The 17,067-nt window shown below is 42.2% G+C and overlaps 1 protein-coding gene across 3 annotated transcripts in view; it reads left to right on the top strand.

Annotated features, from left to right (window-relative positions):
• Positions 1–12,851, top strand: part of mtus1 (microtubule associated scaffold protein 1) — a 148,950-nt gene extending 136,099 nt beyond the window's left edge. For 2 of the 3 annotated variants that reach the window (XM_033029459.1, XM_033029467.1), the window contains exons 13-15: positions 2,858–2,977; positions 6,185–6,282; positions 9,816–10,032. In XM_033029459.1, coding sequence (XP_032885350.1) covers positions 2,858–2,977; positions 6,185–6,282; positions 9,816–10,032 — 435 coding nt within the window. Of the gene's footprint in view, positions 1–2,857; positions 2,978–6,184; positions 6,283–9,815 lie in introns of all 3 variants that reach the window. The other variant, XM_033029476.1, reaches the window with a different exon arrangement.
• The last annotated feature ends 4,216 nt before the right edge of the window (positions 12,852–17,067 follow it).

The following is a 17,067-nucleotide window of genomic DNA, read 5'->3' as shown; positions in this document are numbered from 1 at the left end:
CGGATGTTATCCCAATGTCATTAATTTTAGACTAATGTTAGTGACTTTCTTTCAAACTGAAGTTCAGAACGCATTGTTACAATGTGAGATCAGTACAGATATTAACTGGTTTTAATTAGTATGGTATTTTATAGTTAAATGCAAAGTGTACATTATCTGACCTTGACAATTAATTCGCAATGATCCACAAGTTCTGAAGCTCATCTCCCATCACTGTAATTTGAGAACTTGTGATCTGTCAGGCGAGATTAAAGTAGCCACTTGATAGCTTCCATTGATATAGTGTTTCTAAATGCAGCAATGTTGTTGCTGAAGCCTAATCAAAGAAAGATTATCCATAAATCAAAGGTTTACAACCAAATGACTACAACCTTGGCCAGTAGGGAAGGCTGTTCAGAGTGACTTAAAAATAGTTTGTATTGGACCTAGTGAGTGGGATAAAGCAAGTGGGAGGCCCAGAGCAGAAGAAATGTTGTTGTTTTTTTGTCCAAATGGATGGTTTAATACCACTGGAAACGTGTTCCTCTATTTGCTTTCATTTAGGAATATTCACCTGGGATGGGAAATTGATATTGATGCGCACCTCCTAGATCTTTGAGGGAAATTAAATGGTTGTTGTGGGATTAAATAGTGAATGTGAGCCAACAATAACAAGTTTGTGATTAATACAGGCAAAGCAAAGTGCAATGGACAGCTGAATAGGAGAGCTGATGGTGTTTTGGGTGAAGTCTGAGCAGTAATATTGTTGACAAACAGTTAATTGAGGTTGAAACTAGATCCTTTGGATTCTAAATGTGATTTGTTCCAAGTGTTTGTGGTAGCAGTGATATCACTGATTATAGAATGGGTCTTGCATGGATCAAGAATGGGAAGGCAAAAACTCTGCTTTTCTTATTGTATGAAAAAATGTAGCTCGTACAACGCTAATGAGTCGTTTGGCAATAATGCCCGTCAAGAGGTGATGTGGCAGTGAGACTGTGAATTGTGGGTACAAATTGTGACCAGCTGGGTGTAAACCTCATGATAAATGCTGTGTTTTAAACAGGTGATAATATTTGTAAACAACTCTATGATAGATTACTAAAACATGGATTGGTACAGCACAGGAACAGACAATTTGGTCCCCAATGCCCTTGCCAAACATGATGTGAAGTTAAAATAATAATCTCTGCCTGCATATGATCCATATCCCTCCATTTCCTGGAAATCCATATGCCTCTAGAGTATCTGCCTCCACACCTGGCAGTGCTTTCCAGGTACCTGCCACTTCTCTGTATTAAAAAAAAAAAAACTTGCTGTACATATCTCATTTTTAAATTTTGGCCCTCACCGTAAAGCTATGTCCTTTAGTCTTTCCTCAGCCTCCGATGCTCCAGAGAAAACAATTCAAGTTTGTCCAATCCTATACCTAAGATAGACACAAAGTGCTGGAGTAACTCAGCAGGTGAGGCAGCATCTTTGGAGAAAAAGGATGGGTGACGTTTAGGGTTGGGACCCTAAGAGGGGTACTGACTCAAAACATCACCAATCTCTTTATCTCCAAGTTACTTCTGCACTTTGTCGATCTTTGGTATATATCAGCACCTGTAGTTTTTTTCTGCATTCTTTGTAGCTAATATCCTTTAATCCAGCCAATGTTCTGCAAACCTCTTCTGCACCCTCTCCAAATTCTCCTCACCCTTCCTGTAATGGGGTAATCAGAACTGCATATGTACATGAAATGAAAGGTGGACCCAAATGGAAAATGGCAGCAATAGCAATGACAATTGATTGGGGCAACAGTACTTAGAAACATAGAAAATAGGTGCAAGAGTAGGCCATTCAGCCCTTCGAGCCAGCACCGTCATTCAATATGATCATGGCTGATCATCCAAAATTAGTACCCTGTTCCTGCTTTCTCCCCATATCCCTTGATTCATTTGGCCCTAAGAGGTGTATTTAACTCTCTTGAATACATCCACTGAATTTGCCTCCACTCTGGCAGAGAATTCCACAGATTCGCAACTTTCTGGGTGAAAAAGTTTTTCCTCATCTCAGTCTTAAATGGCCTACCCCTTATTCTTAAACTGTGACCCCTGGTTCTGGTCTCCCTCAACATCGGGAACATTTTTCCTGCATCTAGCCTGTCCAACCGCTTAAGAATTTTATGTTTCTATAAGATCTCCCCCTCATCCTTCTAAATTCCAGTGCCTGCACAATCATTTATATATCAGAAACATTTGAGGAAGAGAAATAAACCATTATTTTGTTTTACAAAGATGTGTAGTGTGGGTCCAAGGGAGTTTCCATAGCAATATCTCTGGATTTGAGTTGACTAGCAAATTTGTGCTGGAGGAGGGGAGTAGGTCGGACCTCTGTTCGAAACCATCCTGGTGAGATAGGGTAGCAAAATAATTGTGTATTCATGGTTACAGTGAGCAGAACAGAAACTCTAAACGGCAGAGGATGTCAGATATGTCAAGTATGCAAGTGGAAAGAAACTGAGCCAGAGTAGGAGCAAGAAATTGATTTGATGGGGCAAGAAACAATAATTGAATAGGTCGGTAGAGTGCAAGAGTCCTGCGGGTGGGATAGATTAAGAAAACTGGAGATGGGATAAATGGTCTGCATTCTGTGGGGACGTGAGAGATTCCTGGCCATAGAAGTCAGAAATGGTGGTAAAGGTAAACAATGTTGGACTCAGAATTCATTAAATTGAGGAGGGAGATAAAGCCGAGTTCTGACTCACTAGTTGGAGACTAATTTCTTCACTGCATTAAAAACATCCAAGATAACTGCAACATTACCATGTTCAGTCAATGTTCACTTAACCAACTGTGTAATTGGAAACCCACTGGTTTAAAACTTTTATTTGTAGAAAGTTGACCCTGTGGGTCTGTTTTTGGAGCAAGAACTGGAAAGTTTGAAGGCAGTGCTCGAAATAAAGAATGAGAAAATACACAATCAAGAGAAAAGGCTGATGCAGATGGAAAAATTGGTAAGTCCACTTAAGAAGCTCAAGGTTCAAGGTTTCAAGGTCAGTTTATTGTCACATGTACCAATTAAGTTACAGTGAAATTTAAGTTACCATACAGCCATACCAAGTGAAAAGCAACAAGACACACAACTACATAAAAGTTAACATAAACATCCACCACAGTGGATTGCACATTCCTCTCTGTGATGGAAGGCAATAAAGTTCAGCTTCTTCCTCTTTGTTCTCCCGCGGTCGGAGCAGTCAAACCACCCGCAGTCGGGGCGATCAAAGCCCCCGCAGCCGATGATCGAAACACCCGCGTCGGGGCGGTTGAAACACTTTCTGTGCATGGAGCTCCCAAGTCAGCCTCTTCTTACCAGAGACAGCGGCTTCACGATGTTAAAGTCCTCAGGCCCAGCGGTTGGAACTCGGGTTCCTGGCAAAGGGATCGCAAGCTCCGCGATGTTAAAGTCCCGCAAACTTCTGCGGCTTGGAGCGCCCGTCGGTCTCCAGGGAAGGCAGCAGTGGGGATGGCTATACGATACGGAAAAAAATTGCATCTTTATCAAGGTAAAACATTTTTTTACGGTTTCCCCCAGCCTCCCCACATAAAACAAACCAAGGAACACAAACATACTTTTTAAAACATACTAAAAATAACAAAAAGAAGAAAGGACAGACAGACTGTTGGCGAGGCAGCCACTGCTGGTGGCACCACTTGGTAGCTTAAATCTATCACAGGGTTGTCTAGTATTTGGAATAAGTTAATTCTCTCTTTTGGTTATGTTGAGGTGAATAGATATGGTAGTTCATCTGCAGCAAGGGGTTTGATATTTCCAGATTACTTTAATCACTATCTTTTCCTGTCTTTGTAAATATTAATTTGTATTCCTCAACAGGTTCCTAAGTGAATCTTTAATGCACTCAAATGGCTTGGTCGTATGGATTCAGAACTGGCTTACTGATCAGACAGAGTTGTGTGGGGAAGGCATTATTCAGGCTGAGGTTTGTGACCAGTAGAGTTCAGCAGGAATCTGTGCTGGGACTTCAGCTGTTTGTGATATAAATGATTGGACACGCACGTAGATGGGTTGGTTAGTATGCTTGCAGTTGACACCACGATTGTTGGAGTCACGGAATGTGAGGAAGACTGTCAGATTATACAGTGGGATAAAGATCAGATATAGAAGTGGGTGGAGTGATAGATGGAGTTTAATCCGAGCAAGTGTGAGGTGTTGCACTTTGGGTGGCGAAATGCAAGGGGAAAGATACAATTAATGGCATGAGGCTTAACAGCATTGATGGACAGAGGGATCTTAGAGTCCAAGTCCATAACTTGGTGATGTGACAACAAGTATATTGAGCAGTAAAGTAGTCATATGGTATACTTGCTTCCATAGGTAGGGGCATAAGAATCAGGAAGTTATGATGGATCTTTATAGGAATTTGGTTAGGCTTTTTGGAATATTGTGTGCAGTTTTGGTTGCCCCATTACAGGAAAGATGTGTAGGCTTTTGAAAGGCTTTGGAGGAGGGATAGCTGAATGATGCCTGGCTTATGGGGTATTAGCTGTAGAGAGAGTTTGGACAAACTCATCACCCTGAGCACCGGCACATCACAGGGCTGTGTACTGAGCCCCATGCTCTACTCCCTCTTCACACACAACTGTGTTCCTGCATTCGACACCAACACCATCGTCAAGTTTGCAGACGACACAACTGTGATCGGGCTGATCACCAACGGTGATGAAACAAACTACAGAGCAGAGGTCCAGAACCTGGCGGACTGGTGCTCACGTAACAACTTATCCCTAAACACCTCCAAGACCATGGAGCTGATTATCGACTTCAGGAGGACACATAATGGGGAATACACCCCAATCTCCATCAATGGTGGCAATGTGGAGAGAGTGTCCAGCTTTAGGTTTCTGGGCACACACATCTCAGAGGACCTCACATGGTCCACCAACACCGCTGCGCTGGTCAAGAAGGCACAGCAACGACTGTTCTTCCTGAGAACATTGAAAAAGACTGGTCTGCCCAAACAGCTGCTGACAACCTTCTACCGCTGCACCACAGAGAGCATACTAACATATGGCATCTCTGTGTGGTATCTCAGCTGCACGGAGGCGGAGAGGAGAGCTCTTCAGCGCGTCGTACACAGAGCGCTGAAGATTATTGGGACACAGCTACCAGCCTTGGAGGGCATCTACCACACACGGTGCCTCAGGAAGGCCGTCAGCATCCATAAAGACTCCTCACACCCTTGTAATGGACTGTTCGAACTACTTCCCGCCGGCAGACGTTACAAGGCCTTCTACGCCCGAACCTCCAGACTCAGGAACAGCTTCTTCCCCAGAGCTATAGCTGCTCTGAACCGGCCCTGCTGAGTGCCAGACACCCCCATGAACTGTCTCCCTCAGATGGTCACGTCGCACATCGACCCGGCATAGACACATTTGCACTTTAGACTGTTTTACTGTTTTTATAAATCGTATTTCTCGGGGTATCTAAATCTAAATTTTATTAGTTGTTTAAGTTACGACATCGGATGGAAGCTGCATACCAAATCTCGTTGCACATATGTGTAATGACAATAACATGTATTATTATTATTTTCTCTGGAATGCAAGAGATTACAGGGAGAAGTATATAGAATTGAGAAGTATAGTTTGGGTCGAAGGTCAGAACCTTTTCCCCATGATGGAAAAATACTAGTGGGCACAGCTTTAAGTTGAGAGGGACAAAATTTAAAGGAGATGGGCAAGGAAGTTTTTGGAGTGGTGATTGCTTGAAACTTGCTGCCACGGGTGGTAGTTGAGGCAGATACAATAGTAGCATTTTTGAGACTTGGGTAAGCATATGGATAATACAGGGATTGGTGCGAATTGGATCATGCACAAACAAGATGGTCTTGGTATAGTGTGCGGCACAAACAAGATGGTCTTGGTATAGTGTGCGGCACAAACGTGGGCTGTAGGGCCTGGTCTTGTGCTGTACTATTCTGTTTTTTTACTGGATAGCCTGGATCTCGCCACACGTCTCTGTATTGGTCGTGTAGGATTGTCAGCCCAACGTGACTGGTTTAATCCAAGAGACATTCAAGTCAGGGATGATTGGGGTATAGGCTCTCGGAGGTCACTTGGGGATGGGCATAAAAGTAATCAGGCCAACCTGGAGAACTAACTCCAATTTGAACTGAAAATCTGGTTTTCTTTTTCAAAAATAGATGGAAACGCATATTGCGTTGGATGAAAAGCATAAAATTGTGCTACAAGAAAATGAAGACTTAAAAGCTCGAATGGACAAACATAAAGCTGTGTCCAGGTAAGTGACTTCACTCTTCCAGAAATGCTTTGCTGTCAATAGTGATTGTTTTTTCAATTGTAGTTACAGGTGCAACACGTTTTCCTGGGATATAGGTTGATATGCAAGATGCTATCTCCAGTATTCCAGTTATGCATCTGTATATTCATTTTCTTTGTGCTCCAGAGTCTTTTCCTCTCTTCATGTGGAGCGACTGCTGGCTTTGGTGCATGAGGAATCCAGTGGACAATTTTAGGTTATTTTATGTTAAGAAAGAAGATTTGAAATAAATCGAGTGGAAAAATCTCTAAATGCGTTACCTTTTTGCTGCCAGGTTTTTAAAAATTGAGAAGCAAAACATTTTGTCATGCACAAAATCCTTTTGGTTGAAGAATGTAATGCAACACTGTTTTAAAAATAATATTTGCATTCTGATTTGGACATTGTCTTCCCACTTGAATTGGCAAATGGCTGCAAATAGACAAAGTATCTGATATAAATAGACAAGCTTACTTCTACAATCAGAATTCTCAAATTAAACTCTTCAATGAGTTGGAAAGTTTGGCCTGTCTTGTATTTTGGTCAGCCAACCAGAAGACCTATCATTGACTGTCCCATGAAGTGGAACTATCTTTAAGGGCCTGTCCCACCCGCATGCGATTGCATGCGTCTAGCGCGACCAAATGTGGTCGCTTGAGGCGTACGGCCGCGCGGGGCCGGTCCCACTTCGAACCGCGGAGGCGTATGGAATTGTGCGGTTTCAGTGAGTACAGGCCCAGTGCCGCCAAACGCTCATCTTGCAAACCGCCTCTGGATCCTCTCCAGGGCCAACACATCCTTCCTCAGATATGGTGTCCAAAATTGCTCACAATACTCCAAATGTAGCCTTACCAGCGCCTTTTAGAGCCTCAGCATTACATTCTGTTGTATTCTAGCACTCTTTAAATAAATGCTACCATTGCGTTTGCCTTCTATACTACCGATTCGACTTGCAGATTTAATTCAGTCAAATGTGAAAAATGACAAATGACACTAATAATGGTAGAACAGTGAATAGTATCAATAATTAACAGATCGTGGAATGCATATACTCTAACTAACTTTAACTTTAAAGGTGACAATTGGAATAAGCAAGTTCTTGAATATGGAGGAGCTGAGTAAAATGCATTTTGTTCCAAAAATAGTCTTACCAAATCAGAATTTGGTCTCATCAGAGCAAGTACGTCAAAATGCACACAGGATGCCCAGCTGAGCTTTGGACCAGATGTGGCCAAGACAATGGACATTTTTAAGGCGGAGATTGACAGATTCTTGATTAGTATATGTGTCTGGTGTTGTGGGGAGAAGGCAGGAGAATAGGGTTTGGAGCGAAAGATAGATCAGCTATGATTGAATGGGAGAGTAGACTTGATGGGCCCAATAGCCTAATTCTGCTCCTAGAACTTATGAACAGTATAAAATGAGTTGGATTATAGCTGGAATGTTGAGTGCATTTCTGATGACAATGGTACAGAAGGGTATGATAAAACTAGAAAGGGTGCAGAGAAAACTGGGATGCACCCAGACTGAAGGACTTTAGTTATGATAAATGGCCAAACTGGAGCATTTCCTTTGGAACAGAAAAGGGAATAGGAGGGTGGTTCACCTGATGCTTTCAAAATTGTGACGGACCTTTTTTCACTAAATCAGTGGATCCTAACCTGGATTCATGACTCGTTTGGGGCTTTGTCAGGGGTCATGAAGGGGACACAAGCAACATATCAATTTGTTGAGCCCATGTTTAGGAACCTAACAAAAGTACATACCACATACAGTATTTTGTTCACGTATGCGCGTACTGGTGGCATAAAGGTTAAGAACTACTACACCAAATGGATCAAAGGCATGGAATATAAATTTAAATTAACTGCTGGATTAGTATTTTGTTTAGGGAAATGAGGAGAAATTTAATTAGTTAGTGGGTGGTGATTCTGTGGAATTTGTTACCACGGAATGCTGTGGAGGCTGTAAATTGATATTTGTAAGGCAGAGATAGACAGCTTCTTGATTAGTTTGTGTGTCGGGGTTATGGGGAAAAGGCAGGAGAATGGGGTTGAGGGGGGAGAGTTAGATCAGCCATGAATGAATGGCGGAGTAGACTTGATGGGCCAAATGGCCTAATTCTGCTCCTATCGCCTATGACCTTATGAATTTTTATACTGTGGTCCCAATGGAGTCATTAATGAACATTTGGTTTCCAAGCACTTTGAGCAAATGAATCTGTTTGGCGAAATTGTGCTTGGTAACGGGGCTGTCCCACTTGGGCGACCTAATTGGCGAGTTTAGGAGAGTTTGAAAAAATGTCATGTTGAAGACCTCCTTCGACTGTAGAAGTACTCCTTCGACCTCCTTCGATTATGTTGAATACCTTCGACTAGCTACGACTAACCTCGGGAAAATTGGATACCGAATAGTGGAGAGTGAAGACTATCTCCTTCGACCTCCCATAGCCTATGATGAAGACTATCTACGACTACCTTCAATTACCTTTGACTACCCTCGATTACCTACGACTAACATGCCGACCTACTATGACATACTACGACTAAACCTACGAGTAAAAAATGTGTCGATTAAAAAAACATTTTTTTCCCCCATGGTGACCTTTTTTTACTCGCGGGCATTTTTCAACAATATGCCGCAACCAAGCTGAGGCCTTGAGTACATGGGGACTACTCTCGAGCATGAAGGAGAGTTACAAAGACCTCCTAGGACCTCGTGTCGACCATGCTGCGAGTATGAGTCGAGGGCAAACTCGCCAGAACTCGCGGATTAGGTCGCCCCAGTGGGACAGTAGACTGTAGGTTCCATGATGCCGTTCATTTCAGTGAAGACTTTCAGCTGACGGAGTTGAGCAGGTTACGGATAAAACAAAAAACTTAAATAAAGACATAAGATTGCAGTTGCGGGAATCTTGAAGCGGGAAATAAACTCCAGTGAATCTTTGGATTGAACAGCAACTGTGGAGGTTGAGGGCAGAGAAATCTTTGACATTTTGGGTCGAGGCTAATGGAATATCCAATGTTTTAATTCTCTTGATAGTATGCTTAATTTTAACCATTTTGCAAGTTTTCAAAACATTGAAGCTTTTTGGACAGCTACCTCAGTCTGGCAGCATAGTTTTGTGACAGTTAAAGCATTTCAGAGGATAAGTAGTTGAAGAGGCTCTGCTCCTACATTCTGAGCCAGTGTGATGTTATTGTAACCATAGACGAGGTCCTATATTTACCCAATTATATAAATTATACATTTTTAAGGCTGTTGGATTGTTAAGGACTATTTTGAGTATTACCGTTGACTATTTTTAGGGTATTTTAGGGGGGAAATACAATATAAGCTATCTCAATAGTTAATAATTTTTAAATAACAATAATTGTTGAGAAATATTATTGTATACAGAGTAAGTCCTTTGTGTGCATGTACAAAACTGGACTGAAGTAAAATATGTTGCTTTAAATTGCCGTTGTGATCTTGTGGTGATCTCTTTCAGCAGTGTGTTTGTAAATTTATTGCAGGCAATTGTCAACTGAGCAGTTGGTTCTCCAAGAGTCATTGCAGAAAGAATCAAAAGTCAACAAGCGCTTATCTATGCAAAATGAAGAACTTATATGGAAACTGCAAAATGGAGACGTTCTTAGCCCTCAGAAGTTATCACCAAGTTCTTCTTTCCCCTTTCAATCTTCTGGAAATTCATCACCCTCATTTTTCAGCCCTACACCCACACCAAGGTGACACATCCAAACCTTTTACATCAAAGGTTATTGGGACATTCAAGGGCTTTTGATTTTTGACCGTGACAAACAAAATTCTGTTCTATTATATGCTGTAAGATTATGAAAAGCATTTTTTAATATCTATAATTGAGTATGATCTGTATATAGAATGTTGCACAGAGCACTTAATATAAACAGCAAGAATCTTGCTTTTGCCTTTTTGCCTATTAAAATCAAACTCAGGGCATGTAGATTATTTTTAGCAAATCTGAGTGTTCCTCATTTATGTAGAACATTTGTCTGGTAAAATGGAGGAACTGCGAGATATCTAGATGAAACTAGCTTGTAGAAGTCGGGAAATGCTTGTGCAGTGTCTAGTCCTTGATCTCTGTTAGAAATCAGACCGATAGCTGTGTGTACAGATTTAAATTCACTTGGAAGTTAATGGCCAGAAGATATTGTGGAGTTCAACACTTGCTGACTTTATAATGCAGAAAGATGCTCTCAATCTATCTAAGCACTTAGCAATATTAAAGGAACAATTAGTACACTAGCAATGCAAGGAGAGCACTTAAATTTTGATTCCAATATGTGGCTGCATATTACTGATTGCAATATGTGGCTGCATATTACTTTGCATCCATTCAGTTGTAATGAATTTTGAACTTTTCAGGACAGTAAGGACTTGTCTGTTCAACCATCCTACAGGGAAGTAAATCATTCCACCTTGAACTTTGAGGTGTGTTCTTAAACATGGTGTTAAAACATCTTCCATGGTTGTGAACGCGACTATAGTTCTCAACAACCCAGAAAACAATTTTGGTCACTATATAGCTATTTTTAATGAATTTATCTTAAATGGCCACGTCTCTAGAAACAAGTCTTACCTGGCTGACTGCATAGGAATGTTGGTTGTGTTTATACTGTAATAAAAGTAGAATCAAGTGTAGTAAAGTTGCGAAATACCAAGTCAATGGTTTGTCTTTTACACTTAAAAATTCTCTTTGGAGATGTGTAGCTTTGTGGAACTTGTCACCATTGAGGAACTGCTCTCCATTGCCGGATGTATCTTGGTGATTACTTTGATCTTTTCTCTGCATTCCTTTCAATGGCGTGAATCTAGAACCCCAGGTAGATCTGCAAGAACCAGCGGTAGCGCCTAGACATTCTAGTTTTTGAGATTTATTAGAACTGTATTGCTTAGAAGTTTATACGAGTCTGTTTACTGTTTTTTGGTAGGTTAAACATAATTCAAAACTCTGATCTGTTAAATTTGGCAACCTTCAAGTGCAAATTGATGGGACGATGATTTTAATTTGTGGTCATTACACCCCATTCTGTGTGAATGCAACACAGATAAACAGAACATTTCCAGAATCCTAGTGCAAGTCAACAATTGTCATCATACAATTATTCTAAATGTACTGAAGCTATTTCTATTCATCGCATAATTTATTACTCTTGAAGCTACTGCCATGAGCAGGTGATTTCCAAAGAAATCCAGATTAAACCATGACTAAGCCGGTCAAAAATTATCTGTTGGTCTGGCCAAAATGTTGATGTTCTTTGTTGCATTAAGTGAGAGGATACGTTCCTATTGTATCAATAAGTAATGAAACTAAAAACATGCAGTTTTTCAACTTCCCAATTGAAAATTGGCATTTGCTTTCAGAATGTTATTAATTTTATCTTGATGCATGCTGATTTACAATTCACTTTCCAAATTAATCTGGGCCACGGAAAATCATGATTAGTGTTGAGTTTTATCGGCATCTACTGCAAAAAGCTCCAAATTCTCAGGCAAATCTTGGTTATTTGTTACTGATCTGTGTACTATTCACTTTATACTGGATTAAAAGGAGGAACATCAATCACTAAATTCATTTAATCTACAAATTGAAATGGAGACCCAGCCAATTGGATTTATTGATTGTTCTCATTTCTATGTAATTTCATTTCACTAACCAATAAATATACTGACATGGATTTGCAATATTAAAGATGGTAACTTTCTACTCAAGGCATTCAAAAATTCATAGTTTTTCAAGTAACGCACCCGATGCCTTTAATAATTTTCCTCCAGTGTTGGTACTATTAAGTTTGTTTGGTCAGTTGAAGAAAAAATATATATTTTGGAAAGGAAAAATAACATCTTCCTAGCTTCATTTTGAACTTTGAATAATCACCTCAATCAACCCTTGCTGTAAACCAACTGAGATTTCAAAGGTATTTCTTGCATTTGGTATGCCAATGATTATTTGTGCATTTCATTGAAGTTAGCATTTTCACTACAGATGCTTATTTTTGAAACTCGTTTACACATGTTGGAGCGGCCTGGAGTTTCTTGTTGCACAGCAACACTGGTTACTGGATGATAAACCTGTATTATTTGCTTCTCCAAGTTTAAAAAGGGATGTTTCTTAATCAGTGATCCAATTTGTGGTGTGTAATTAGGAAACCTTCTCTTATGCTGATGCTTGTTAAATGATTTTGGGTACATGCAATATTTTAACCAGTAAATCCGTAGAAGCTTGTCTATTTTGTTGCAGAAAATAGCCATCTTCAGTATTTGTTATGTTTTTGCATAACGTTTTTGACAAATGATGTAATGAGATCCAAGATGCATTTATAATTTTTACTTATTACAAACCTGATGCCCAATGCAAAAGGGACAATGATTAGTTGAACTGCTCTAAATAAATGTCCTAACAAAGCTTGTAAACATTTTGATTTCATTTTACATGTACTTTGTGCATTGATCACTTTTAATCTTTTGCATGGTAAATGTATCCGTTGCTTCCTTGTTAAATAAAGTTATTGCTGTTTTCTCTAATCAAACATTTCTATTGATTTTATATTGTATATTTGTTGATTTATTCCGTTTGCATTTGTTTCACTAATGGTTCCATAAAATATTGCAAACATTATAATTATTTAGCATGTGAACATTTTTTCAAAGCTTCAGTCAACCATTGTGTCCACACACGCACACGCGCACACACACACACACACACACACACACACACACACACACACACACACACACACACACACACACACACACACACACACACACACACACCGTTCCGCATGGTAGGCTGCTCTGGAAGGTTAGATCGCATGGGATCCAAGGAGGGATAGCTGAATGGATAGTAAATTGGTTTCATGGAAGGAAGCAGAGGGTGGTGGTAGAAGGTTACTTCTCGGACTGGTGGCCTGTGACTAGTGGTGTGCCGCAGGGTTCAGTGCTGGGCCCGTTACTGTTTGTCATCTTCATCAATTATTTGGATGAGAACATACATGGCAAGATTAGAAAGTTTGCTGATGATATAAAAGTGGGTGGTTTTGCAGATAGTGATGATTGTTGTGAAAAATTGCAGCAGGATCTTGATCAAACGGCCAGGTGGGCTGAGGAATGGTTGATGGAATTTAATACAGAGAAATGTGAGGTGTTGCATTTTGGGAAGTCTAACATGGGCAGGACCTAAACAGTGAATGGTAGGGCTCTGGGGAGTGTTGTAGAGCAGAGGGATTTAGGAGTACAGATGCATGGTTCCTTGAAGATTGTCACAGATCGACAAGGTGGTCAAAAAGGCTTTTGGCATATTGGCCTTCATCAGTCAGATAATTGGGTATAGAAGTTGGGAGGTCATGTTGCAGTTGTGTAAGACGTTGGTGAGGCCACATTTAGAGTATTGTGTTCAGTTCTGGGTACCATGTACAGGACCCTAGTGAGACCACACCTGGAGTGTTGTGTGCAGTTTTGGTCTCCAAATTTGAGGAAGGACATTCTTGCTATTGAGGGAGTGCAGCGTAGGATCACAAGGTTAATCCCCAGGATGGCGGGACTGCCATATGCTGAGAGAATGGGGTGGCTGGGCCTGTAAACTCTGGAATTTAGATGGATGAGAGGGAATCTTATTGAAACATATAAGATTATTAAGAGTTTGGACATGCTAAAGGCAGGAAACATGTTCCCTAAGTTGGGGGAGTCCAGAATCAGGGTCCACAATTTAAGAATAAGGGATAAGCCATTTAGAAAGGAGTCGAGTCCCCAAATCTGAGGAAGGACATTATTGCCATAGAGGGAGTGCAGAGAAGGTTCACCAGACTGATTCCTGGGATGTCAGGACTGTCTTATGAAGAAAGACTGGATAGACTTGGTTTATACTCTCTAGAATTTAGGAGATTGAGAGGGGATCTTATAGAAACTTACAAAATTCTTAAGGGGTTGGACAGGCTAGATGCAGGAAGATTGCTCCCGATGTTGGGGAAGTCCAGGACAAGGGGTCACAGCTTAAGGATAAGGGGGAAATCCTTTAAAACCGAGATGAGAAGAACTTTTTTCACACAGAGAGTGGTGAATCTCTGGAACTCCCTGCCACAGAGGGTAGTCGAGGCCAGTTCATTGGCTATATTTAAGAGGGAGTTAGATGTGGCCCTTGTGGCTAAAGGGATCAGGGGGTATGGAGAGAAGGCAGGTACGGGATACTGAGTTGGATGATCAGCCATGATCATATTGAATGGCGGTGCAGGCTCGAAGGGCCGAATGGCCTCTACTCCTGCACCTATTTTCTATTTTTCTACGAGGAAACACTTTTTCTCACAGAGAGTTGTGAGTCTGTGGAATTCTCTGCCTCAGAGAGCGGTGGAGGCCGGTTCTCTGGATACTTTCAAGAGAGAGCTCTTAAAGATAGTGGAGTCAGAGGATATGGGTAGAAGGCAGGAAAGGGGTACTGATTGTGGATGATCAGCCATGATCTCATTGAATGGTGGTGCTGGCTCCAAGGGCCGAATGGCCTACTCCTGCACCTTTGTCTATTGTTATAGGAAACATGTCAAGCTGGAACTGGTACAGAGAAGATTAACAGGGATGTTGCCAGGACTCGAGGGTCTGAGCTATAGGGAGAGGTTGAGTAGGCTAGGTTTCGATGCCTTGGAGCGCAGGAGGATGTGGGGTGATTGTATTGAGGTATAAAATCATGAAAGGAATAGATCGGGTCGATGCACAGTCTCTTGCCCAGAGTAGGTAAATCTAGGACCAGAGGACATAGGTTTAAAGGTGAAGGGGAAAAGAATTAATAATAATCTGAGGGGTACCTTTTTTTCACACAGGGTGGTGGGTGTATGGAACAAGTTGCCAGAGGAGGTAATTGAGGCAGGGACTATCCCTAATGTTTAAGAAACGGGTTAGACAGGTACATGGATAGGACAGGTTTGGAGGGAAATTGGACCAAACGCAGGTAGGATTAGTGTAGCTGGGACATGTTGGCTGATGTGGGCAAGTTGGGCCAAAGGGCCTGTTTCCAAGCTGTATCACTCTGTGACTGTAAAACAAATTGACTCGTTTTGGGGTCAGTTTTTTGCATTCTGATTCTGTTTTTACTTTAGTTTATTGTGTCACATTTATTGTAGTACAGTGAGAAGCTTTTGTGTGCTATCCGTTCGGTGAAATTACTAACTATATTACTATATTGGAAACGGCCATTCTCTATTCTCCCGTCGCCGGGCAAGAGTGGCTGAATCTGAACCCAACGGCTGTAACCTGAACACCAGACACCACTGTGGCGGAGCCCGCTCCCCTCGCCTCCCCCCCTGCCGCCGGGGCCCAAGCCATCTTCCCCCACACCACCCCCGCTGGGCTCATGCCACCCCGGCTGGGCCCACACCACCCCCGCTGGGCCCACGCCACTCCCGCTGACCTCCGCTGGGTCGACGCCACCCTCGCTGACCCCCGCTGGGTCCACGCCACCCCCGCTGGGTCCACGCCACCCTCGCTGACCCCCGCTGGATCCCGTGATCCCCGCTGACCCCTGCAAGTTCTCAGCCAATGACTCCTCTTCAGTTTGGAAGGGCATGCAAGAAATCACCAGCTATAAGAGGAAAGCCCCCCCGCTCTTTGGACAATCGTCAGCTGAACGACCTGAATGAGTTTTACTGCAGGTTTGAAAATCAGAAACGTAACCCTGAAACCCCCTCCCCAACAAACACAGCCAGACCCCAGTCTGCAAAGAAAGGACCCTGCACACTCTCCTTCCTTCACCACTTCACACCTACTTAAGGCAAGACTCCAATATGAAAAGAGTGGACCCTTTCCCACCCCACCCAACACTTCACACCTACTCACAGCCTGACCTCAGTCTGCAAAGACTGGGCCCTTCTACACCCATCCCACTTCAATCACCACTTCACACCCAATTACTAATTTTTAAGCAGTCCCTTCCTGCTTCAAAGTCTCCACTATTGTCCTTGTACCCAAAAGGTAAGGTAAGGCCTACAGGCCTGTCGCACTGACCTCTGTAGTCATGAAGACCGTTGAAAGGCTTGTGCTGGCCAAGCTGAAAAATATCACAATCCCTCTGCATTTTGCATATTGGGCCAATAGATCTGTGGATGATGCAGTCAATCTGGGCCTGCAGGCTGGGACTATTTCATCCTCCAGCAGCTAGACTGCCAGGGAACCTATGCGAGGATTTTGTTTTATTGATTTTAGCTCTGCATTCAACACCATTGTGCCATAGCTACTACGCTCCAAACCTTCATGAGTTGACTGTGCCTGAACCCCTCTGTCGGTGGATCACCAGCTTTCTGACAGACAGGAAGCAGCATGGGAGGCGGGAAAGCATATCTCCGACCCGCAAATGCCCAGCATAGGAGCACCAGCAAGATGCGTACTCTCCCCTCTCCTCTACTCTCGCCACATCAATGACTGCACCTCCACAGACACCTCCGTCAAGCTTATCAAGTTTGCGGATGACACAACCCTGATTGGACTGATCCAGGATGGGATCTCTGTACTCTTTTCAGTTTGACATCTTTCCTATAACATGGTGCCCAGAACTAAACACAATATTCTAAATGCGGTCTCACCAGAGTCTTATACAACTGCAACATGACCTCCCAACTTCTATACTCAATACTCTGACTGATGAAGGCCAAATTGCCAAAATACTTTTTGACCACCTGATAACCCTGCGACACGACCTTCAAGGAACCATGCAACCATCAACCATTCCTCTGCCCACCTGGCTAATTGATCCAGATCCTGCTGCAA

This window comes from Amblyraja radiata, chromosome 1 (genome assembly GCF_010909765.2).
Source record: "Amblyraja radiata isolate CabotCenter1 chromosome 1, sAmbRad1.1.pri, whole genome shotgun sequence".
Classification (NCBI taxonomy): Eukaryota; Metazoa; Chordata; class Chondrichthyes; order Rajiformes; family Rajidae; genus Amblyraja; species Amblyraja radiata.
Note: the sequence above shows the minus strand (reverse complement) of the source record. Positions and strands in the feature narration are given on the sequence as shown.